We start from the raw sequence: 24,404 nt of genomic DNA, 5'->3' as shown, positions 1-24,404 counted from the left end.
CAAAATATGAGGCCCCCAAATCATGTTCCCAGTAATTTCTGACCAGTTAAATGAAGGCAAGCATATGAGTATAGTGTGGTGATGAAGAGTATGGAATTCAGCTGCTTTTTTTTTTTTTTAAGATTTTTTTATTTATTATTTTAGAGAGAGAGAGTGAGCTGGGGGAGGGGTAGAGAGAGGGAGAGAGCGGGGAGCCCAACGCAGGGCTCCATCCCAGGACCCCGACGTCATGACCTGAGCTGAAATCCAGAGTTGGCTGCTTAACAGGCTGAGCCACCCAGGTGCCCCATGGAATTTGGTTTCATTGTCTGGGTTTGACCTGATTCCATTACTTATTGGCTGTTTGAGTTTGGACTAATTATTACAATCTCTTTAACTCTCAGTTTTCTCACTGTGCAATGGGCGTCATAACGAGAGCTCTGTCACAGAGTAGTTGTGAGCGCGAAACGAGATCATCCCTGTGAACCACAGGGTTTGGCACGTGGTATGTGCTCCATGAATGTGCATTATTAGATGCCTGCCCTGCTGTCCTCTGCGGAACCACAGCTGAGCTCTAGAATTTGTGGTAGCTTTTAGCGGATGAAGTAAGAGCTTCCCAGACTTAGCTCCAGTAGTAGGCCACAGCAAGGTTAGAAAGAGTCTGTTATTCTCCACTGCCTCCTTTCTGCTGGAAAAGGACTCCAGTACAAGGACCATGGGTCTGGAGGCATGTCCTCTCAACACTGCCAGGGAACACATTGGAAGGGAAAGGAAGGAAACCAGGGTAACGGGTTCCCAGGGGTCTTGGTGACCCAGTATTTCCTGCTCAGCCTAGCTCAACACCTCAAACAGTTTCTTTCACACCCACTACTGAGGCCTAGGAGCCCTAAAAAAAGGTCCCTGGGGAAACCTCAGAGACTTAGTGAAATCACTGCAGGATCAGCTTCCGGTCTTCCCTGTGGAACCTTTGGCTCTCGTCCAGTGTCCCTAATTGCTCTTCTAGAGCCCCAAACCTGGATTCTGCTTCAGAGCCCAGACATTGGACTGACACCTTGGTTGCCCTGACCTCCTGATTTCAGCTTCTCACTGGATGTCTCCTCTGCAGACAGTTGGTCTTGCCCTGTTATTCCCTAGAAACCCAACCTGGATCCAGCATCTTGGAAGTTGGTTCAGACCTCTGGATGGTTGGCTTGAGGGCTCTACACGCTTTGGTGAAGAGTGAGGACTCTGGAGCCAGACTCTCCAAATCCTAGCACTGCCACTTGCTTTTTGATTTGTGCCAGTACTTTACAACTCTATGCCTCAGTTTTTCTCATCTGTAAAATGGAAGATTAGTAGTCCCCATCTCACAGAATGGTTAGGAGAATTAAATGAATCAACACATGTATAAAACATAATATAAATACATCTACACAAATAATCCAGACTAATATAATATTAGCTTTATTTTATTCTATTTTATACATATTAAGTATGTATTATTTTACATTTAGTTTTATGCATGTTTTACATAAAGATGAATATTCCATATAAACATTTATGTACGTACAAATCTACTTATTTATATTATTACTGTTGTTGTTGTCATCTGTTCTATCTCCCTGCAGAGATGGAGAGACCAGGGGCAGGCTTTTCAGCTTTCTTGTTTTCATCTGAGGCCATAGACTCTGCTATAACATGCAGGACAGAGTTTCAGTCGAATTAAAATAGACTCCATCATTTGGAGAATTACAATCTACAGTGAATGTGATGTAATTTCTCTGATTCCTATGTCACTCTTTTTCCAGATAGATCTTCATTTCAATTTCTGTAATAATTCCCTTTATTTCTTGTCCTGTTTCAAAGGTTTTCTATCTCTGGAGCAAATAGCAGAAGATAGAAAGTTATCAAAAAATATGTTATTTATCATGTGGCTGTTTTTAGGTCCTGTTATCCCCAGTAACTATTGATTCAGTAGAGTAGGGTAGTTCTGAAAATAGGCATCATCTCTTTCTCTTGTTTTATTGGAACCAGAAGGAGGGTAAAGTTTCCCTCTATTTTCAAAATTATCAGCAATCCAGTGGATTCAGCTGAACCCCCCCCCCCCCCNNGCAGTAAGGCCTCTCCTATAGCCACTGACATCAAGTGAGACACCTCCCGGCCCTGATGGAGTGATACTACATAAACCCTCCCGAAACCCACTTCCTTTCCAGCAAATAGAAAACACTCGAGAACATGAATTCGCTGTCAGCTTTGACTGCTGAAGAGGATTGCATCTGTTTCTGGCAAACATGAAGTCAGACCTCTGGTATTTCCTTCTCTTCTGCTTTCAAGTTGAAGCCCTAACAGGTAAGTGGCCTATCGATGAATTCTTATTAAGTTATTATTCAAGTGAACGTTAAGAAAAACCAAGGGTAGAAAAATCAGGTACCCAGTAGAAGGGCTTTTTGTTTGTTTGTTTTTCTGTGTTTCATGTTGTTTTTGTTTTTATTTTTGTTTTTGGAAGTAGGAACAATTGCGGAAGAGCCCCAAGCCCCTGGCTCAGGGTGTTTTTCGCTGCGGCACAGCCGACGGCGTGGAGTTTGTACTGCTTCCTTTGATACTGTGTTTTTTTAAGATGATGAAGAAATCTTTCATCAGACCGTTAAAATTTTAAATGGACCTGCTTGGAGTTACCTGTTAGTGGAGACAGTAGAAGCGTGGCTTGCTGTTCTCCGAGAATGATGAAAGGCAAAATGACTCGTGTCAGCTGAATGGAAGCAAAATAGTCCTGGCATCTGCACCGGCAATTCTTTTTGAAGGAGAAAATAAAATGGAGGGGCTTTGAAAAAAGGATTTTGATTTTAATCTTATCTGGATGATCTGTAGTCAGAAATGTCCAGGCTGCCACCCAGGTTTTTTTGACACGAAGTGTCAGGGTCCGTCTACAAGGCCAGGGAGTAGTGGGTGCTGTAGAAAGCCTCCCTAGCCCCTGGAGACATGAAAGAAAAGCAAACCACCATTCTGCAGTCCTCGGTTCTCTCTCTTATATGGTATTTATCAGACTATTTAAACGATTTAAATAATGTGACCTGCAACTAAACTAAATAACATGTTTCTGCTGCTTCTTACTTGGTACATTTTTGTATTACTTTTGTCTTTCACTCTGAGCCATGCTCTTGAGGCTGGCAAAAGCAAAGTGAAATTGTATTAAATTGGAAAGTTCTATTAACACTAAAATTGAAAGCAGAAATCTAGTAGGTATAATCTTACCTAGACATAAATTTTGCAGTGGTACAAAGAAATAGAGTTTACATTTCTCTCCAAAGAATTAAAAAGCAAAAGCAGATTGGTCAAATGTTTCATTTGGTGGTAGTTCGAGGTGATTCAAATGCTCTTAAGTAAAGACGAATGAAGAGTGAACAATTAGAGTCTACTTGACAAGTTCCAAACTCAGCCTGGAGGGGCTACTTGCTTGTTTATGCCTTGTCTACAACCCAGTGAAACCTTTTAGCAGCATGAACGACAAACGAATAGCTTTGGAATTGATATTCATTGATTCACGCGTTCGCTTAGCCGCTCATTCACACAGCACCAGGCACGTGCCGTGCAGGAGGCACAGAGCTAGCTGCTGTGTGTACAATGATGAACAAAACCACATCAGTCCCCGCTCTCTGGAAGCTAACTGAATGGGTGGGAGAGAGACATTAATCAAATAAGCCCATGAATTAATGATAATTACAGGCAGATCTCAGAGAATGTAACCAACCTTCTAGCCTGGGTACGTATGGGGGTGGGGATAGGGAGTGGTATTCATCAAAGTCTTTCCTGGGGCAACGACACTTAAATTAAGATTTGAAGTATAAGCAGGAATAAATGGGGAGGATGGTGTGAGGGGGGAATAAGATTCCACATCAGGAGAAGAGGAAGTGCAAAGGACCTGTGGCAGGAGGAAATGAAGTAAGGTCAGGGGACTGGAAGAAGGTGTATGTGTGTGAGCGCGGAAGGAGAAGGGTTTGGAATGGTACAAGATGATACTGGAAAGAAAAGCAGAGGCCAGAGACCATCAGACTATATGGGTCATGTAAAGGATTTTGAATTTTCCTCCAAGAACATTGGTACAAGTCATTGAAGGGTTTGTACTGCTAAAACGTATCCCAATACACTAAGCCCATTTGGGCACTTACGGTCGTTGATAGTCTGCTTAGTATCAGCTTGAGATTCGAATTAACAATTGTGTTTTTTCTGTAGAAGGATAGATCCAACCTAGCTAGAATTATTTCAAGTTACTAGACTAAGCTGATAAAGACATTGTGCTTCTAGAATGATACTCATCTTAGGCTCTTAGTGGAATAAAACCAATGTTCATTCTCACCACACAGAAAACTATGCCATGTGACAAGCCAGTTTTTGGTTTGAGGCATGAGTGACTAAATGGAGACCGTAAATTGCTAACCGTTTCTATGTTCAAAATACCATCGTGACGCATTTATCTAGTACCTATCCATTCTTCAGAGCCTACACCAAGAATTTGCAGGTCTTTTCCTTTGGTATATTTTTAACTCTCCCAACAAAGTCGGCTTTCTCATCCCACAAAAAGGTAAAGTATTCTTACCTTCAGTGGATGTTTAAAGAATCTCAGACCAGGAAAGGCTAAGTGATTTGTTACATAGTAATTCATGGCAGAACCAAGATTAGAACACAAATGTATCTGACTCCAGTATTCACATTCTTTCCACATTGTGTTGAAGTAGCAAGAGATATAACCTAATCTTAAAAGGGGAGAAATTCTCATTAGTGTTGCATTTGGTTGGTGAGTTAATAGGTTGGAAATCTTCGTGATTTCTTAACTATTGTTCTCAGTGTAAAATTTAACAAAGGCATCTTCTTTTAATGATCCTGGAACAAAGGAAGCTTCTCTTTATAAAAGGATCTGGAAAAAATGTGAACCTCTACCTGTGTTTAGAAGACCCTCTTTCTACACCTTCTGGGCAATGAGAAGCATGAGGGTGACCTTGTGAATTCTGATTTTAGAAAGACCACTATGAAAGCAGTGTGGAGGCTGCGCATGAGTGGGACTGACGTAAGTCAGATGGTGCTTAATAAATGTGCCTGTCTCATGATGTGTTCCGGGAGGAAGCTGGGAGGATTAACCATCAGGTTCGTTTTGAGCCTTGCTTTTGTTTCCCAGTCATCCAATGCATGATTCCGGAATTCCATCATCTCAGGACAGCCCTTTGGTGTCTGGAGATCAGCTCCTCCCCAGAGCTCAGAGAGAAGTCTGCTGATCTGAGTGGACCTTCAGCTCCTCCCACAACTCCCTTCAAGCATTCATGTTGATTTTTAAAAATCCAAATTGTTAACATTCCCGCCCCTTCCCTGCCATAGATGAATTCAGGCCATTCCCATTCAGCATGATAAGCCTGTACTTGGTTTTATATCTTCATGGTTATGCTTATTTCTATTTATTTTCCTTTGCTATCGTTATCTTCTTTTTTATTTTTGTTGGATTCTTTTAACTTCCCTCTTCAGCTCTATAATTTGGAAGGTTGACCACAGCTCTTAACTGAGTAAGTCATTATGTTTGGAGCATCTTGAATGTCTATTTATTTACTATTGGCTTAAAATAAATAATGACAATGGCCTTGCCTGATGTGCTGACCCCACACTCCCCACTGACCTGAGAAGTTGTGAACGTTCTTCCTGTCCCACTCTTCATGCTGCCCTGTTAATGCACCCCCCACCCCAGTCTTGGGCTTTGTTGAAATAATAATTGCAGATCATTGCTAGTTTCCTCTTACAGTATTTCTCTTCTGTTTTAAGAATCCCTTCTTTACGCTTCCTTTGCCATTTTTCAGTGACAGCATCACTCTTGCCTTCTGCTCTCGTCTCGTGATCTCTGTTCTGATACAGTGATCAGAAGACTTCCATTATTTTCTTCAGATACCCTGGACTCTATGAATTCCAGCACGGCTAAAGAAGTCTTTCTTTTAATTTGATGGGTGACTACTATCTTTTCTGGGAATAGGATTCCTGGACTGAAGTCTTTTCTCTTAATGGTTTGTGGGTCCCCCTCCACTGTCTGCTGGCTTCTAGGATTCTTGTTCTTTTGTAAGTAACCTAAAAAAAATTCTCTAGAATCTTCTAAGCTATTTATTTCAATATCGGAATTCAGGAATTCCACCAGGATACACCTAGCTCTGTGAGGATTTTCATGAGCATTGCTTGGGACTGGGTGAGACTTTTAAATCTGTAGACTTGGGGCGCCTGGGTAGTGCAGTCGTTAAGCGTCTGCCTTCGGCTCAGGGCGTGATTCCGGCGTTCCGGGATCGAGTCCCACATCAGGCTCCTCCGCTGGGAGCCTGCTTCTTCCTCTCCCGCTCCCCCTGCTTGTGTTCCCTCTCTCGCTGGCTGTCTCTCTGTCACATAAATAAATTAAAAAATCTTAAAAAAAAAATAAAAAATAAATCTGTAGACTTGAGGAGTTTTTTGTTTATTTTGATTTTGTTTTTCAAATTTCACGGATATTATTCTCTCCGTAGTTGTTTGATCATATAGTTTTCTTTGTCTTTTTCTCATCTTTCTAGGAATACCTATTATTCTCATGTAAGATCTTGAGTGCCTTGTTTTTTCATCATTAGTGAACACAATGGCTTTCATAACTTGCCATTTTTAATAGCAACTCCCTCAGGTGAAATGGAATATTATAGTTTTTAAATTGCTAGCAGCATATTCCTATTTCTTGGTAGAAACAGAATGTAGGTATGTAGAGAGGACCTAATTCTCATCTTAGTTTTGCTCACTGTAAGGTACATAGACTTGTTTGACTTAAAAAAAAATTGCCTCTGTATTCACATTTGGAAACTGTGCAAAACCCACAACTTATGCTACCTTTCTGTCTTAAGGATATGAATTTTATATGTAAAAGGATTTATTAAACTTCGTAAATCAAAAAATAAAAATCATCTCTTGCCTTCAATACTCAGAGAAAGGGTCACATTTACTCCATAAAAGGCATCTCTGAGCTAGTGCTGTTCCAATACATCGAGTCTATCAAATCGCACTTTTTGGTCATCCTACGTAAAATAAGACCTTTGGCATTTGAAACCTTCTTATGAAAATTCAAAACTATATTTTGAAAAGTGGAAGTTAAGTACGTAGAAAATAGATAACACAAATGAAAACAGTTAGCCAAAACGTGGTTTTTGTTTTTTTTTTTCCATTGGTTTAGCATGTAAGGTTGATCAAAACAGACCCAGATTTGCAAATGTAAAGAGAGTCAAATGTTGGGGATATGGGCCTCCTCTGGGTCACCTCTAAAGTATCCATGCCTGTTTCTACTTTGCTTGAGGAAAAGCTAAGAAAAATCAAGTTGTAAGGAGGATGACAGACTCAAGAATTTTGGTTCTGTCAACGACTAGATCTGATAGAACCTTTTGTTTGTCTGAGCCATGTGGACATAGGCATGGTGCCTTCCATAAGCAATTGAAGATCATTTAAATGTAACTGCTTTAAATTTGAGAAATCAAACTTTTTGCAGCCAACATTTCTATTTTCTTAGGACTCAATGCCAAAAAAAAAAAAAAATCCATTCATGGAAAACAATAAACAAAACGTCTCTTGCACTCTAACTAAAGTTGTGTTTATTTTGTATGATCTAGGTCTAAAGCAAAAATCTCACAGTAGTCCCTGTTTGTACTTACTGAATGATGATGATGGTTTGTGTGTGTGAATCCATATTTTTACATGTCTACAGGCAGATAAGTTTCAGAATAATCATTAAGAAGTTAGACCTGGTCAGAGCAAGGAACTAGACTTTGCTGCAGGTTCAAATACCCAGGGCAGCTCAACACATGTTGGTTGATGAATGAGGATGTCTAGAGAAATGAGTGTGTTCAGTGCAAAGTAATTTCATATCTCAGAAATTATTTTATGTATTTTTGGTGTATGATAACTTTTAAAATCACAGTATACATATGTTGCATCAATGGAAATAATACTTTGAGTGCTTGGGACATTAATATACCTAATACATCCAGAAGGAAAAGAAATACCTGAACATAACTCCCCAGTCAAATTTAATGTTAAAAGCTGCTTCTTTTTTCTTTTTCTTTTCTTTTCTTTTTTGCTTTCTTTCTTTTTTTTTTTTAACCAAGTGTTTTTGGCATCTGTGCTTTAGCTTCTTTAAAGTTAGGGGGTTGGACTAGATTAGACTAAAAGACTCCTTTAGAATGTGGATTCTGGTCTCAGATTGTCTAGGTTCATATTATGGTTCCACCACATATTGGCTCAATAACCTTGGGGCAGTTATTCAAGCCTCAGTTTCCTCAAAATAGAAAATCTGATACAAAAGGCTGTTATTAACATCAAATCATAAGTTTCATGTAATGCATTTAACACAGTATTCAATGCATGAGAAGTTCTCAAGGCTTACAGGTTGTTGTTATTATTTGGAAGCTTTTGAAAGCTTAAATATTGATTTAACTTCCATACCTATTAGAGAGAATTCAGAGAATTGGCTGAACATTATTCACTTTGAATCTTTGTCTTTCGACTGGGAAATAAGTGCTCTCTAATATTCAATTAACAGAGGCTCTTGCCCTGCTTTTCTCATCCTTCTCCTTGGTCCATTGCGGGACATTTGCCAACCATGCTCAACCCCCATGTTTTTCTATGCATTCATTTATCTCATTGAGCTTCTAATATGTTCCAGGTCCTGGGATGATTTAGGTGACCACACTATAGTACTTATCCTTGTGAAGCTCATGTTTAAATGAGGAAGACAGACAAAATAATTATGGTCTAAACTGATATGCATTATAAATATATTGGTGTAAACTAAGTGTTGTTGAGAGTATAGAGATAGGAGTCTTGGAGGTCTCAGGGACCAATTAAAAATGGTTCTTAAAGAATGAATGGAGAAAAAATGAATGGGGGTCTCTAGGAAGATAAAAAAGCACTGGGATATTCTAATTTATGGGAATAGTTTAAGGACGTGAGAAGAATGGCCAAAAAGTTTAGTATGGCTTGAACATATATGGTCCCCAGATGGTAAAAGAAGTTTGTGTCATGCTAAGACAATTGATTTTTTTACCTCATAAGCCACAATCTAATAGGGACTTTAAGCTGGGGAGTGAAATGCTTTTTAGAGACAAAATTTTGGGAATAGCATGGAGGATGGACTTGAAAGGGAAAGAATGCTCTTGAGAAGGTCAGTCAAAGCTTCCACAGATGAGGGAAGATACAAAAAGGTCCCAAATTGGCAATAGGAATAGAGAAAAGCACCTGAATTCAAGAGATATCTTTGAGCTAGAGTCAACCGGACTTGGTGGCCAACTGGATCGGGAGTTAGGGAGAAGGGTCAGACCAGTGACTCCCTTAAATGACGAGGTTTGAGTTTGGGAGTGAATATTGAGTTTAGGTCGGAAATGCTACTCTTGCTCATCAGAAGAAACCAGATAGAGATGTTAAAGGAAATTGGAAATAAGGCATGGGAGCCAAGAGAAGGGGTGGCTGAGATAAAGGTGTGGGTTACTGGAGTAGAGATGAGAGCTGGAGCCTTAAATGTAACAAGTTCACCCAGCCAGTGCCTTGTCTATGTGCCCAAAGGGCTTTACACAGCTGGTGAGGGATGGGAAATAATATGGATATTCTTGGGTGCCAATAAAATTCTTTCTCCTTCCCTTTCTGTGGAAGAGACTTGGGTTCATTTAATCTCCTGTGATTTCCCTGGTGGGACAGTTTCAAATCAATGACAATGAATTAACTAACAAAGTAACTTATTTGCAAATTAACTACTTCATGAATATTGCTACAGAGTTTTATAACCTATTTGGCATTCTTCCATTTTCACAAAGAAAGTTTTCACTAGAAGAAAATCAATCTTCCATTTTTTTTATTATATAATAAGATGCATATCTTAGAGCAAGAAGGATTGTTTTATTCCCCCTCTAAAGTTTCTTGGCGAGTAAAAACAGTTCACACATTTAGTGTGTGTGTGTGTGTGTGTGTGTGTGTGTGTGTGTGTGCTCTTTTGGCTTTTTTATTTTCTCCTTCGCATTTTTTGTCTTTCTTTTCTACAAATGTTCAGAATTTAGATCAGATTGGGCACCTGGGTGGCTCAGCTGGTGAAGTGGCTGCCTTTGGCTCAGGTCATGATCCCAGAGCCCCAGGATCAAGTCCACAATCTGGCTCCCTGCTGAGCGGGGAGTCTGCTTCTCCCTCTGGCCCTTACCTCTCTTGTGCTTTCTCTCTCTCTCTCTCAAGTAAATAAATAAATAAAATCTTAAAATAAAAAAAAACAACTTAGATCAGATTGGGCTTATTTTGCCTACCCTCCCTACTGACTTTAATCACTTCTTTAGAATATGGATGCCTTTGAATAGTAATGTAAGTATAGAAATGATGCATGTATAAAAATCTAAGTTTAAGCCAGTAGACTTATAAGAAATGACAACGCTTTTATGAAAGGTGAAAAAAAGTGGTAAATGCAGATTTTTTTAAAAGCCAAAATTTCTTAGCGAAAGATCAAATGTAACAAAACCTAAATAAACATTGCAATTTTTAGAACTTCACCTTTTATGTCACATTCACGTGCTGTGCTAAGCTAAAGGTTATTGTTTGATTACAGAAAATATGTTTAATAAGCACTATTAATAATTGCAAACTCAGGAGATCTTATCTTTCTATCACTCTGAGACCTTTGTGGAGGTTTGTGGCTAGAAGTCTGAGTTAAGGAGAGTGAAGTCAAACTGCTGATTAGTCTCACACCCTCGGCAATTGTGTGGGTTTTCTAACATGTTTTTGCCAAAAGATTTTCAATCTTTATAAACAACTGCTTATAAAGTGTCCTGGAAGGATGGATTCTAGCAAGACCACCTTACACTGAAGAAATGGAATTGTTTAGATATTAAAAGAACCAATTTACAAATAAGCTCTTCTGAGCCACAGTACAATTCTCAGGTGAATGATCTTTCCTTCCAATTTTGTTTTGTTTTGTTTTGTTTTGTTTTTTAACAGCCCCCATGCTGCCCTTACCCTGGGGATACGAATATTCTTTATGTCCCTTAAACAATTCGAAAACCTAAAGAAATCACCTAATATAAAGACTCTGAATTTACTCTTGAAAACATTAGTCTACTGACATCAAGAGTAATGTTATAAAAATCATAGTTAGCAGCAGTTAACAGGTTTGAAACTCTATTGGGAAGGTGGTACCCTTTAGACATGGTAGTCAATGTGATTAAGAAGACATAGTACTCATAATCTAGGAGTACCCACAAGAAGTACATAGATATGGTAGCAAAACAAAAACTAATACTTACTATTCAGATTTTAAGACCCATCACCAAGATTCAAAAGAACATATTTTTATTGTGTTTTTAATAATGTATTAAATGCTACAAGATATAGCATGGTATTTTATCACAAGTCACTAACATGCTGTGGTTATGAAACATCTGGATATATTGGAAAAATCATTGGTTCAGGGGCCCCTGTTGCGGCCATACATTGGGGGATTTAAGAAGTATGCACTCTGGAGGATCTAAATAATCAACCAGGCTTAAACTTGTCCTTTCCTCTCTAGACAAAAATAGTCAAGAGAATCGTCAATCATCTAAACAAGTCTTTATGAACCTAGTGTATATCTACAGATAAAGAACCTGTTTCTTTGAAGCTCAGACAGAATTTTTATTAGAATCTGACATTCCATTTCAGGGGATTGATTGATTGATTATGCATTTTGCTTGATTATACATTTGCACGTACTTGTTTCCAGAAGAAAGACAACATGGCATAGCTAATCATGGGTTCATGTCCCAGCTATGAGCTGTGTAATCCTGGGCAAGATACTTACTTTTCTGCTCCCAGTCTAGCTTGGTGAGTGTAAATATGAAATGAAAGGCCTAACTGGATCATTTCTAAGAGCCTTTTGGTTTTTACATCATATATTCTATTCATCTCCCCAGATTTATAACATCACTGAGATCTACATATTTATTCGTTCATCTATCCATCCTTCCAGTAAATACTTATTATGACTTACTACAGACTAGGTGCTATTGTAGGTGCTTTGGATGGACTGATGAATAAGATCAACAAGGTGCCTGATTTTAAAGCTGATGTTATAATGGGGTAGCCAGACAATGAACAAGTAAATAAAAACCCAGATAATTTCAGACAATGATAAATACTTTCTCTCCAGTAATATGATAGAAAATGACATAGGGGTGTACTTTGGATTGAATGGTCAATGGTCACTGAAGAAGTTAAGAAGCAGTCATGTGAAGATCTGAGAGAACACCCTGGGTGAAAAACCAACAAATTCAAAGTCCAGGGGACTAGTTGCTTGTGTTTGAGGAATAGAAAGAAGAGCAGGATAGCTGCAATATAGTGAATGACTGGTATAAAATGGTGTTAGACAGGTAGGTAGGTCATGTGGGTCATGGAAACCAGGCTAAGGAGTTGAATTTTATTCTAAGTGAGATGTATGTTTTATAAGCAGGGCGATGACACTATCTGTGAATGTTATAAGATCGTTCTGGCTTCCCTGAGGAGAATAAATGGTAAATGGGCAGGAGTGAGAGTCGAAAATTAGGAGCCTCTTGTAGTCCTACAGAGAGATGATGCTGGTTTGGCGCATTTGAAGTTTAGGTGCAGGAGTAGTAGATAGACTCTATCAGACACAAAACAGAGGTGCAGAAAATTAGCCCTTCTTCCTGTAGACAGATTTTAATAGGATCCTGTAAGAGTCAGTCTGTAGTGGTCATGAAGTATCTAGCTTCATGTGGTTGCCTGCTCCTATCACACGTCCCTTGGTTGTTGCTAGTTCAACCTTAGATTGAAGCCAGAATCGTCTGCACCCAAGAATTTGTATGACCTCAGACAAATAATCTAACCTGTCTGGGTCTTCAGTAGTCTAAATAAAAGAATTACACTTGCTGTATAATTTCTAAGTTTACCAGGTCTGATTATTTATGATGCTGGGTGGAAGCTGAATCATGTTATAAGAAATGTGAAGGAGAAGGTGTTTATGGGGCTCTGAAATGTGGACAGTGTCTATGAGTACTTATGGGTCCTGGAGATGGAGATGGGATGTTAGGGAGGGTAAGGAACATATCAAAGACTGTGAGAAGGAATATTTTGGAGGATGATTTTTTTTTAAGATTTTATTTATTTGACAGAGAGAGAGAGTGTGAGTGCACGTGAACATGGGTGCACAAGCAGGGGGAGTGGCAGAGGGAGAGTCGGAGAAGCACGCTCCCTGCCAAGCAGGGAACCCAAAGCGGGGCTTGATCCCAGGACCCTGCCGAAGGTAGAATCTTAACTGACTGAACCACCAGGCTCCCCATGGAGGATGATTTTATATTAAGAGGTGGTATGTGAAAAAAAAAATTAAGCTGAGAGAAAGGAGGAAAGAACAAGAAGAAAGAGATTGGTGAGGGGGATACTCACAATTTTTAACTGCCAGTATGGCAGAAGAACTGACCAAACAGATCTGATACTCAACCAAAACAAACACTGGCTATCAAAATTGGTGCTAGGATACCAGCACTCCTGGTTGAATGTTAGATTTGGAGAGGAGAACATCCAGGGAGGGTGGAGAAAAGATTCTAGCTGTTTCTGCGGTTATAAGAAACTAATATATTCAGGTTATCCTCACATTGTTGGCCCATCCACTAAATGTTTTAGCCATGGTTATAGGGATGATCTCCTTTTGATGCTATTTTTTCACATGTCATCAAAGGCTAAGGAGCGTTTGTAATTAGGCATTTTAGCATATCTGTTCTACAGGTGCCAAGGTAATTATGAAGTAATTGATTCAATATCATACCTGACTCCTTTAATTGAAAACATTCAAATTGCAGACTTGAGTTGTCAAATGGTTTTCCAGATGAAAACCTGAAGCATTGGGTATGTAAAGACATAAGTCAGGTGTCTTATCACTACATTTCATAAAAAAAGCTCACCTGGGAAGCTTTTATTTTTTTTAAATTTTAGACAGATTTTGTTATTCATTTGAGACAGAGAGATACAGAGAGAGAGCACGAGCAGGGGGAGGGGCAGAGGGAGAGGGAGGAGCAGATTCCCTGCTGAGCTGGGAGCCCAACGTGGGTCTCAATCCCAGGACCTGGGATCTGATCTGAGCCTAAGGCAGATGCTTAACCACCTGAGCCACCCAGGCACCCCTCACCAGGGAATTTTTTAGATTAAATATGAAAAAATGAACAAGTCACAGTGTCCAGCAGAAATGACACTTTGGAATCCCCAGTTACTCCTTTAATGTCAACGGCTCACGTCCTTGGAACTATCACTTAAGAAAAACTTAGGTGGTCTTCTTAGCCCTACCTAAATACTTTTACAGGCAATGTGAATGTCTCATTCATTTTCATTTCTCTTGACTTCTTGGAATACCCCAGTAAGATGCTGGGACAGAGAGAGATTTTGATCCTAGATCCCTAGAGAGTAAATGTTGGAAAGAATTTTATGTTTTGGTCTTACTTCTTTGTTTCACAGATGAAGAGGCTGAAGTCCAGAAGGGTATCAGGGTCACAGACTGACTAATGGCAAGACCAGAATTTTCCTCTCGTTTCCTTGGGAATCACTGCGTTGTACTTTCACCACTCTGCCTGCTGACTATTACATTTCATCTTGTGTTGGGTTACGGGTCATAGTGTGGGCACGGCGGAGAAGGGAAGCTGCTGACAAAACATCTTCAGAAACATAAGGCAGTGCATCTCTATGTGTTTACATGGTGGCCACCGTCACTTTTGCTCCAAGATCTCTTTGTGGTTTACTCGCTGTCATTCTAAAGTCCTTGGGAAATGTGCTCTGAACATTTCTAAAGAAACTGAGAACGAACCCACTGATTTTATCATTGGCAGCAGACTATAGAGGCATAAACATCAGAACAATAGTCATGCAACATAATTTACTTTCAGATAAATAAGTCCCCAAGCAAAAACACCTGTTTTTTGAATCTGATGCAGACTACACTATGCTCGTGCTATCAGTCTTCCTTTTTGCCTTTTGCTTACATTGTTTGCTCTATTTTTAAAATGAAACAAGCATAATTTTCCTTCTGCGTTTTTAATTTTGTATTCCAGAACAAAACATCTATACAGAAAAACGAACACAAATGTACAATTTAATGAGTCGTTATAAGGCATACTAACTTACTCCCATAATCACCACAGCTCAAGAAATAAAACGTCGTCACCCAGAAGATTTTCCACCCCTGCGTTTTCCTTCCCGATTCCAACACTTCCTTCCCTTTACCCCAGATCATTAGACTGCATTTTGTGATGTCCCTCTAGGTTATAGATTTTTTCTATTCTTTTAGTCATTGTGCAAGAAATAACATGCATGCTTCACTTACTGAAGTTTCTCGTTACATATGCCTTTACTATTTTTCACTTAACTTTTTATCATTAATGATGAGACATCACCTGTTGGCCTAATAGTTCCTTCTTTGAAGGGAATCAGTCTTTTTTCTATGGAGGCTCTTAGGACTTTCATTATGATATGTCTAGATGTGCATATTTAAAAAATTTGCTTGTGATTTGTTGGGATTCTTAAATCTGGATGAGGACTGCATTTCAAATGATTTTTCCAACCTAATTTTCTAGTTCACCAATTCTCTCTTTAGCTCTAATATGCTTTGAACCTATCCATTGAATTTTTAATCATGGTTACTATGGTTTTTTGCCAGTTCTAGTTGATTCTTTTTCAAATTGCTTGCTTTTTTTTTTTTTTTTTTAGTTTCCTGTGCTTTGCAGATGTTATTACAAGTTTGTCTTTTATTGCCTTAAATGCAGTAAGCTCAGTTGTTTATTTTGGGGATCTGATAATTCAAATGTATGATTTTGGGGGGGTTATTTCTGTAGTCTGTTTTTCTATTGTTCTGTTTCCCCGCATGTCATTGTTTTTAAATATTATTTGCAGATAAGATTTGAGGCCTAGGATGTAAATCTTTTCTTTCTGGAATAGTTGCATTTTTACTCTCAAAAGCTCAAGGGTAATAATAATCCAAAATTACTTTAAACAAAATTCAAGGATTTAGGTTTTCTGGACCATTGCAGTGATTTGAAGGTGAGCTATAAGCTGCATGAGGGCTGGTTTTCTTTTGGTTTAACTGGAGTCCAGGAAGGGAACCCTTTGAGATCCCAACTTATTGAGGAGAGGCTCTTCTAGATTTCTTGCTTTGCAGACTCTGGGAGTTGAGACATAGAAACAAAAGCTTGAACCTGGCAAAACAGTAAAAGCTCTCAGAGTAAAAGCAACTTCTGAGCTCTGCTCATCTCTCTGGGTGTTCTGGTTCTTCAAATTTAACCTACGAATTTCTCCTCTTTGTGAAACTTCATTAAGCCTTTTAACAATATTTTTAGACCTTTTGTTCAGCATTTTTGGTTGTTTGGGTGTGGGAATTTGTTTGAATCTGGACTGCCATAACTGAAAAACTAGAACACTTGTACAGATTTTCCCAATCAAATCCCCAAATAGAAAATCTATTTCCCTTGTAATATGAGAGCCATAAATTAAAGCCTACAGATATTAAGGAAAATAACTATGCTAAATCTTAAATAAAATCAAGGCAACTTGTGCAAGCATCCATGAATGAATGAATCCACCTGCCTAATGCTCGTCCTCTCACAAATGGGGCTTCTTTCAGAAAGCAGCATGGCAATACATAGTGTTATAACCATGTTTGAACATTTTGGCCACATGTCATAAAAGCAAAATGCTAAAAATAACCATAATATTCAACATTAATGGAATGCTTTAACAAATCATATATTAATACTATGTCCTAATATATAGTCATTAAAAAGAATATTATGTAAAAAATGGAAATTTTATACCATTAAATGGCAATAGCAGAACACAAAGTAATATGTTTGCTATATAAAGCTTATATCTAGAATGTAAAGGGCAAATATGCACAAAAGCATTTCTATTTCACTGTAGGGCAGGCAAGTTTTTTTTCCTTAAACATTCATTATATTTGTTATATACTCTTTTCAAGAATAAAGACAGAGATTTCAAAACATAAGCAAAAAACTGTCATGCTAATAATTTTCCCAAACAATTTCAGTGAGAAACTTTTATATTAAAGAAAAAGAACAAAGGAAAGCAGAGAGCAGTTTGAACTTATAACCCAGTAACTCAGAATATGCAACTAGGCTGAAACCTTTTCCATTTTTTCCCCATGTGTTCCCTATGTAACTTTCAAAAACACCTTTGGCTTCCAATAAGCTTAAAATTTATTGAAAAAAAAAAAAAGAAGAAAAAGTAGACAAAAATCTGGGGACTTACTGTCATCAGACCTTGATTCAATTCTCAATGGATCAGGTTGAGAGAAGACATATTTCTATCATTTGAAAACGATTCATGTGTTGTTTTACTCTCTGGCAGGAGGGTATAATGTAATCATTCATTTTTAGTCTGAGCTATTTTTCACTTTTTAATGTTTTCCTAAACTACATTATTTCCCAAATCTTATCCCACATCTCCCTTTGTTTGACTAAGTGCTAATCTTCCTTCAATTTCAATTTTAACATCAAAAGGGCATTATTTGATTCTATAAACAAAAATAGAACCCACCCCCACCACTTTTATTTGAACAGTAGTCCATTGCTAGCACTAATTAGGATGGTTTACTATGTATTTATTTGTTTACCATCCGTCTCTAATATGAAAGGGCAGGCACCATATCTGTCTTATTATATTATGTAAATATATTATTTAATATATTACATATTATATATTCATATATAACAAGCAAATTTCTGTTTAGGCTTTTTTTCAAGGGCACAGTTTTATTTTTCGTCATGTTCTTTTGGTTGTGAAATTCTTTCATTTTGGTGTGGTAGAGGTGACTCCATGAAAAGAAGAAATTACTTTTGTATTCAAATACAATTATCAGAGTAACATCTTCGTAAAATGTCACTTTTGCTTTGTTTTCTTCTTTTTTATGCAGGAGAAATCAATGATTCTGCCAAGTCTGAGATGTTCACGTTTCACGATGGAGGTGTACAAATTTTATGCAAATTCAGTGATACTGTCTGGCAATTTAAAATGAAGTTGTGGAAAGGGACGGAAGTACTGTGTGATCTCACTAAGACAAAGGAAAGTGGAAACACAGAGTCCATCAAGAATCCAAAATCCTGTCAGTCTCAGTTATCCAATGACGGTGTCTCCTTTTTTCTGAATAACTTGGACAGTTCTCATGCCAGCTACTACGCCTGCGAACTGTCAATTTTTGATCCTCCTCCTTTTCAAAAAAAGAATATTAGCAGAGAATATTTGAATGTTTATGGTAAGACATTGTTTTCATCTTTCAGACTTAGAGTACATTTGTGTTTTAACAACTTTTCTCACTAACGAAAACAAGTAAACAAGTATCTTTTGTAGATTTAATTTTGATGAAATTGATGGCCATCATTTATTATGAAGGTATGCAAGGGATAACTTACTAATAATAAAAATTCGTATTAATCAGTAATATGCAATTTGATCACATAGACTGCTATGTTAGAAATAGATCACGTTGTCTTTAAAATGCATATGCTATTAGAAATCAGGAAAAAAATTAAGACAAATTACCCAAATCCATGGCCTAATGGCCATTGCCTCTATTCACGTAAAGTTTAAGGCTTTGGTTTGTGGAATGAAATGAGATGATTGAAAATAAGAGTTTTGTACCACTACTATTCCTATTTACTTTTCTGCAAAAATATAGACCAAAAAAATCCTATGAACCTCTTTTGTAAACACGTGTGTGCATAGAGTCTTTTAGGTTTTAGCTTTTAAATTCTTGCTGTAGTACTGAGATGATGTTGTTTACAATTTACTGGATCCCATGATTGTAATGAAGCCAAGCTTCATTTGATTAAATCACTTTTTTAGATTTGGTAAAAGAACCTGTGATTCTGCACCAAAAGAGGAAATTTGATTCTCTCAGTTTTCCCTTAACATGTCTCTTTTCCAACCCAGAATCACAGACTTGCTGCCAGCTGAAGTTCTGGTTACCCATAGGATGTGCAGCTTTTGTTGTTGTCTATATTTTTGGATGCGTATTTCTTTGTTGGCTTACAAAAAAGGTGAGCGATGTCTATTTCTTCTTGCATTTGCCTTACTGAAGAATATCGGTAGTTATTTACTCATCAAAGCACATATTGCTCTAGCCAGAGTAATTCAATTAACAGACAGACGATTTCTTTTCCACAAGATATGCCTACTAATTAAACCACTAACTTGGCAGAACAGCTTATTTATTTTACAGCTGCTTCCATCTAAAAAAGGATTTGATGGCTTACAGAGAGAGCTGTTACTGTCATTATTCAAAAAAGATAAGGGAATCGGGGCCAAGAAAACACAAAAAGGCAGGACGAAGACTGAAACATATAAACAGACGCTTCTGATTTCTAAAAATTATTACATGCGGGCTGCACATTTGATTTTAAGTTTCCAGAGCCAGGGCAAAGATGAAACAATCAGTTTTATGTTTCCCTCAACTTGCCAATTAAACAATCAGTGAGAAAGCCTCAAAAGGTGCCAGTAGTAGCGGAGGAGATGGCCAGCTTCTTCCCAAGTTATTAGGATTCTGTTTTTAAAGAACGCCAAGGAAAGGTAGGGAGATAACGCAGCAATGACAAAACTATCTCTCTGTCCTGGGGGCTATTCTTTTCAGCCTTTCATAATACAGGTTCTCAACGAAAGAACTTATGCCATTTGCATATTACGTAAGTATGCTAATATCCAAGTATATCCATAGTGTGATCATTGGCCAGACGGTGGGTATATCTGTGCCAGAAAGGAATTTGAAAGAAAGAGAAAGAAGGAAGATAGTGAGATACGGCCCATGATCTAAATCTACAGAGGAAAGAACAATAAAAACAAAAATGAGGAAGGAAATTCGGTAGAAGGCTCTTTATTTAAAGCCCTTTTCATATTGTTCTCCTACTTAGCCACAAGTCGGGAGACTGAGCCGTATCCTAACACATTTGTCACATACCACTTCAACCAAGAATAAAACACAGTAAAAAAAAAAAAAAAAAAAAGACCAGGGACGGAGATAAGGAAGAGCAGATGACAAACCATGTTTCTGACTTTTCTTCCAGAAGTATCGATCCAGTGTGCATGACCCTAACAGCGAATACATGTTCATGGCAGCAGTGAACACAGCCAAAAAACCCGGATTCACAGGTACCGCTCCATCTGGGGTTTTGGGCAGAGCAGAGTGTTCCTCACATTAAGTCTGGAATTTTAATTTTTTATTTTAGAGGAAGGGCACATGTCTCTAAGGCCCAATTTTAGATTTTTCCATGAAATTCTGAATTTTCACTTTAAGTTTATACTTTCTGCAGTACATTGAAAACAAACATTAAGTCTGTAAACCCCTATTAAAAATAAACAAGCAAAAGATTCATAAGCCACTATTGTATTGAGGCAGTTTTCCAACTGATATTTTAAAAACTGGGATGATTCTAAGTCTTCCATGGTAAAAAATTCTTTAAGTCACCTGATGAACATTTATTGGGTATCAATGAAGTGCAGATTACTGAGTGAGGCGTGGGGGATACACAAACATTTGGACAAGGGTTTTGGACAGAGATTTGGAAGAGAAAACCGGACTGGTGCTCCCCAGGGGAGGAGGAATTGTCAGGGAAGCTGGTGTTGTTCTGATGAAAAGAAGGTGCAAGGACAGAGAGTCTGGATGACTGCACAAGGCCAGTTAGTGTGCCTTTGACTTCTTCCATTCAGAGTGAACATTGTCAATTCGAGGGTTGTTAAGCTGAGGAGCATCTAGAAAGTTTGAAGCCTCCCTTGTGGAAAATTTGTAAGTCTCGTGCCTTTGAGGTTGGGATGAGATGAAGGACGTAATGAGACAGAAGCCCTTGAATTTTTGCCACCATTCATTGGTGAAGGACTTGTATAAATGGGATGCAAACAACATCTGTAATCATGGAACTAAAGCATGGGAAGGGAGTTAATGCCCCTTCAGGCTAACTCCTCATTTTTGGGGTGAGAGAAATTGATGCCCAGGGCGTTCAGTGAGTCCTTTGGCTCCCTAGAGATTTCCTGCTATAGCTTTGTCACTAGCAAAGGGCTTGTGTTTCATTGTTTTGCTATTGAAAATGACAACAACAACTTTTCTTTTCATCTCTGTGCTTATAATAATGTGTCCGTTTTAGTTCGGATCCCTGAAAGCAGACCCTGAGACAGAGACTTGGGTATAAGTAGTTTATTTGGAAGATGACCCCAGGAAAAAGGGGTGATGGAGCAGGGAGAGTGAGGCAGGCAAGGAGGAAAAGCAAATGAAGGTTGTGTTACTGAGATCCCAGCTGGAAGCCACGGAACCTCTGAGAAGTGTTCAGATGTCTCCCAGAATTGTTCTTCTGAACGATGGCAAGTAGGGTTATCTATCCACTGGCTCCCATCCCCACTAGGATGCCTTGGGGTTGCTTGCGGGGCTCATGAGCTTTCCCTCATGCATTCTGGAGCAATGCTCTATGCTTGGAACAGTGCCTCACAAGTCTTCAGAGAAAGTCCTGAGACAGAAAGCAGAGAAATGCATGGTGGGGCTATCGTGCCAGAAGGGACAGCATGTGCAGAAGTGTCTACCCCGCTGTGGCTGGAATCAGAGGTGGGCAGTTTCACACCCCACCTACCAAGTGTAATAACTAGAAACGGCCAGAGTGGAAGCTTCTAAGGGTACGTAGGGTCTCTCCTCTGTATTCTGAAACCACTATGCAGACACAGTTTCAAGCAGAGCATGCCTCAGCACCTCTGTCAAATATTTATTGTATGATAATTATATGCATAATACAGTGCTGAGTACTCTGCGTTGGCTAGAGGGGGGAGGCTCAAGACAGTCCTCATCTTCAGTCTGTAATTCATTAGGAAAGCTGATGTGTTTGCAGAGAGGGTGGAAGCCTGTGACCGTGTCAAAAGTACTCAAGTCCAGTGTAGAGTTCAGGTAATGTCTATTACAGGAGTCAAGAGTGGGCTGGGAAAAACTTCATGGAAAATGTGGAACCGGTGCTGAGTCTTGAAGCATAAAGAATAGTTTGGGCGGCATGTGCGTGTGTACAAGAGGCAGATGAAAGGGACAAACTTGTTGAAGGGAACTGGAATAGAGTGCTTTTAAAAATGTTATGCTACACGTTGTTACAGGTGTGACTCATAATTTGGAACTCTGTGGCACCCAGGCATGAACCGGGCTGGCCAGCACCCCCTGACGTGAAGTGCAAGATTCCCTCGTTCCCTGGACCACAGAGAGTCAGCCTTGATTTGAGTGCATACATCTTCTGCTGGGGTTTTGTTCAATCCGGACCGGTGACTCTATCACTCAAAAGGGACTTTAACACACTGTTTCAGTACTGTTGGGTTATCAAAATACCCTCTTGCAACTAGTTTTATAGAAACCCCAGCTCAACAAATAGACCTCGTTGGGATGAATCCTTCTCTTCATATCTGCTTCTAGCAATGCACCAGCCACTAAAACCGACACACCTACAGATATTTTCAAGAGATGCCAAGGGTACTGAATCTGCAAAGAAAATGGGCAGCCAAGGGCCAGGATCTGTCCACATTTCACCAACAGACTACCTCTTCTTCCTACAGGAATGAGCATTCCTTTTTAATGAGATACTGGAGGGAGATGCTTCAAAATTGTAACTATTTTATTTCTGAGGTGTCGACATATAATGTACTATTATAATACATTAGTACACAGTATTCTTTCCAAACTTCTGAACCCCAGTGCCCCACTCTAAGAGTTTAGATGCCTTCATCTGCCTTCAATTTTCCTTTTTAAAATACTTTTACATGACCACTTGACAGACCTTCTGAGTAGGGAGCTAGGTCTACATTTCCCCCCTCTACTTCTCAATAAGACACATATAATATATATTAAGTTACAGCCTAATGAATATTATTTGCCTATATTCTCCCTATAAGAATATTTTTGCTCCAGAAAGACATCTTATTTTCCCAAATTCAGTTAAAATGATTTACTTTGTTGACTTGTTTCTACCCCATTAGTGGTAAAAAAAACAAAAAACAAAAAACCCAAACACAAAAACCAACAAAACATTGCCCAGAATCAGGAGGGACTTTATTGTATGATTCTCTTTTCTACCATTATCTATATTTTCATGGTGCTATTAATTACAAGCCAGGCTGTTTCTGTAGATCATATTAAAATTGCAAACCAAAAAACCCCCAAAACCATCTTTCCCTGTCAAGCATGGTCCTGGAGAAAGAGCCAGTGATCATTCAGCAGAAAGCTGTAGTTTCTGTAGAGGTCACTTCCAAACTATAGCCGTGCTGACCTCTAGGTTTGACAGGATGAAATGGTCCCATCAGCCTGGAGCAGCCATCCAGACCTGGGGCAGGGGGGAATTTCCAAGGGTTGAGAAACTCCCCTGAGCCAAGGACAACCAGCTGTTCTCGCCCCCAGAGGCAGAAGTCACCCTGGGGACCACGGTGAGTCTGCCTGCATTTGTATTTCCAGGGTCTGGGAAGAAACACAAATGTGTCAGGGACCATCAGCATGATTCCCTCTCCTAGGAAGCATTCAGCCTGGAAACTGACCCTGGCGCTTCAAGATAGGCTTCCTTTGAATACAATTTGATTGGAAAGATTCCTAAATACACATCATATGTGATTAGTCTTAGCTGGATTATTTTCTCCACTTCCTGTTCGCATGCCCCATGCTTCTGAAGCAGCCAATGTCTGTGCAACAACATTTGTAACTTTAGGTAAAATGGGGTTGTTTCGTCGTTTTAAAGTTGGTAGGGGCCTGCTTATACCAGATGTGCCATCATGCATACTTATGTTGTAAGCGTGCGTGATGCTGGACGCGTACAGTACAGTACTGCCTTTGTAATTTGAATCAAGTATGGTGTTCTGTTTCTAGCTGACTCGGACAGCCCGGTCGGCTCTGCGGAGTGTTCCCTGGGTGGTTTGCGGCGTGCCGTGGAGCCTTCCAGTGGGGTCCGCCTGGCCCTGTTGTCCACACTGTGCTCTCAAGCATCCTCATCCTCAGCACTGGACGTTTCAGAGTGAATTATTAAGAGATACAATTTCTGTGAAATAAAGACTTGTTTTAAGAGGAGCTACTCATGGAATAGATTTTAGCAGTAGTAGAAAACTAAGGAATAAACGTTTGATATTCAGCCACCGAAAATACGTCACAGTGTGTTCTTGGGGGAAGGAAATGGGTCCCTCAGTGATAGCGAGCGCTTGCAGACTTGACGGTCTTGAAGGTATTACACGGCTCAGAACGGTCACTCTTCGTTTTTTCTTTTTCCCTTTTAAATATTGAAACAACCACAGGCTTATACAAAAGTTGGAAGTACAGCAGGACTCTTCTTTTCCTGAGTTTCTGGCCTAATGCCCTATTCGCCTCTGAACAGCGTGTATTTCCTATAGACAAGAACACTCTTTTCTCCACAGCC

At 39.1% G+C, this 24,404-nt stretch overlaps 1 protein-coding gene across 2 annotated transcripts; it reads left to right on the top strand.

Annotated features, from left to right (window-relative positions):
• The first annotated feature begins 2,172 nt into the window (after window positions 1-2,172).
• ICOS (inducible T cell costimulator) lies at window positions 2,173-24,133 on the top strand. Of its 2 annotated transcripts, XM_008687398.2 has the most exons (5): window positions 2,173-2,307; window positions 17,918-18,256; window positions 18,934-19,040; window positions 20,061-20,145; window positions 22,117-24,133. In XM_008687398.2, the coding sequence occupies exons 1-5, from the start codon at window positions 2,250-2,252 to the stop codon at window positions 22,155-22,157; spliced, it is 630 nt and encodes a 209-aa protein (XP_008685620.1). In that variant the 5' UTR covers window positions 2,173-2,249; the 3' UTR covers window positions 22,158-24,133. The 2 variants fall into 2 exon arrangements, with proteins under 2 accessions (XP_008685620.1, XP_008685621.1); XM_008687399.2 differs by lacking the exon at window positions 22,117-24,133 and having other exon boundaries at window positions 18,934-19,039; window positions 20,059-20,142.
• Window positions 24,134-24,404: the final 271 nt, after the last annotated feature.

Source organism: Ursus maritimus, unplaced genomic scaffold, assembly GCF_017311325.1.
Source record: "Ursus maritimus isolate PB19 unplaced genomic scaffold, ASM1731132v1 scaffold_1, whole genome shotgun sequence".
Lineage (NCBI taxonomy): Eukaryota > Metazoa > Chordata > Mammalia > Carnivora > Ursidae > Ursus > Ursus maritimus.
The sequence above is the reverse complement of the archived record's forward strand: the minus strand, read 5'-3'. Positions and strand labels throughout refer to the sequence as shown.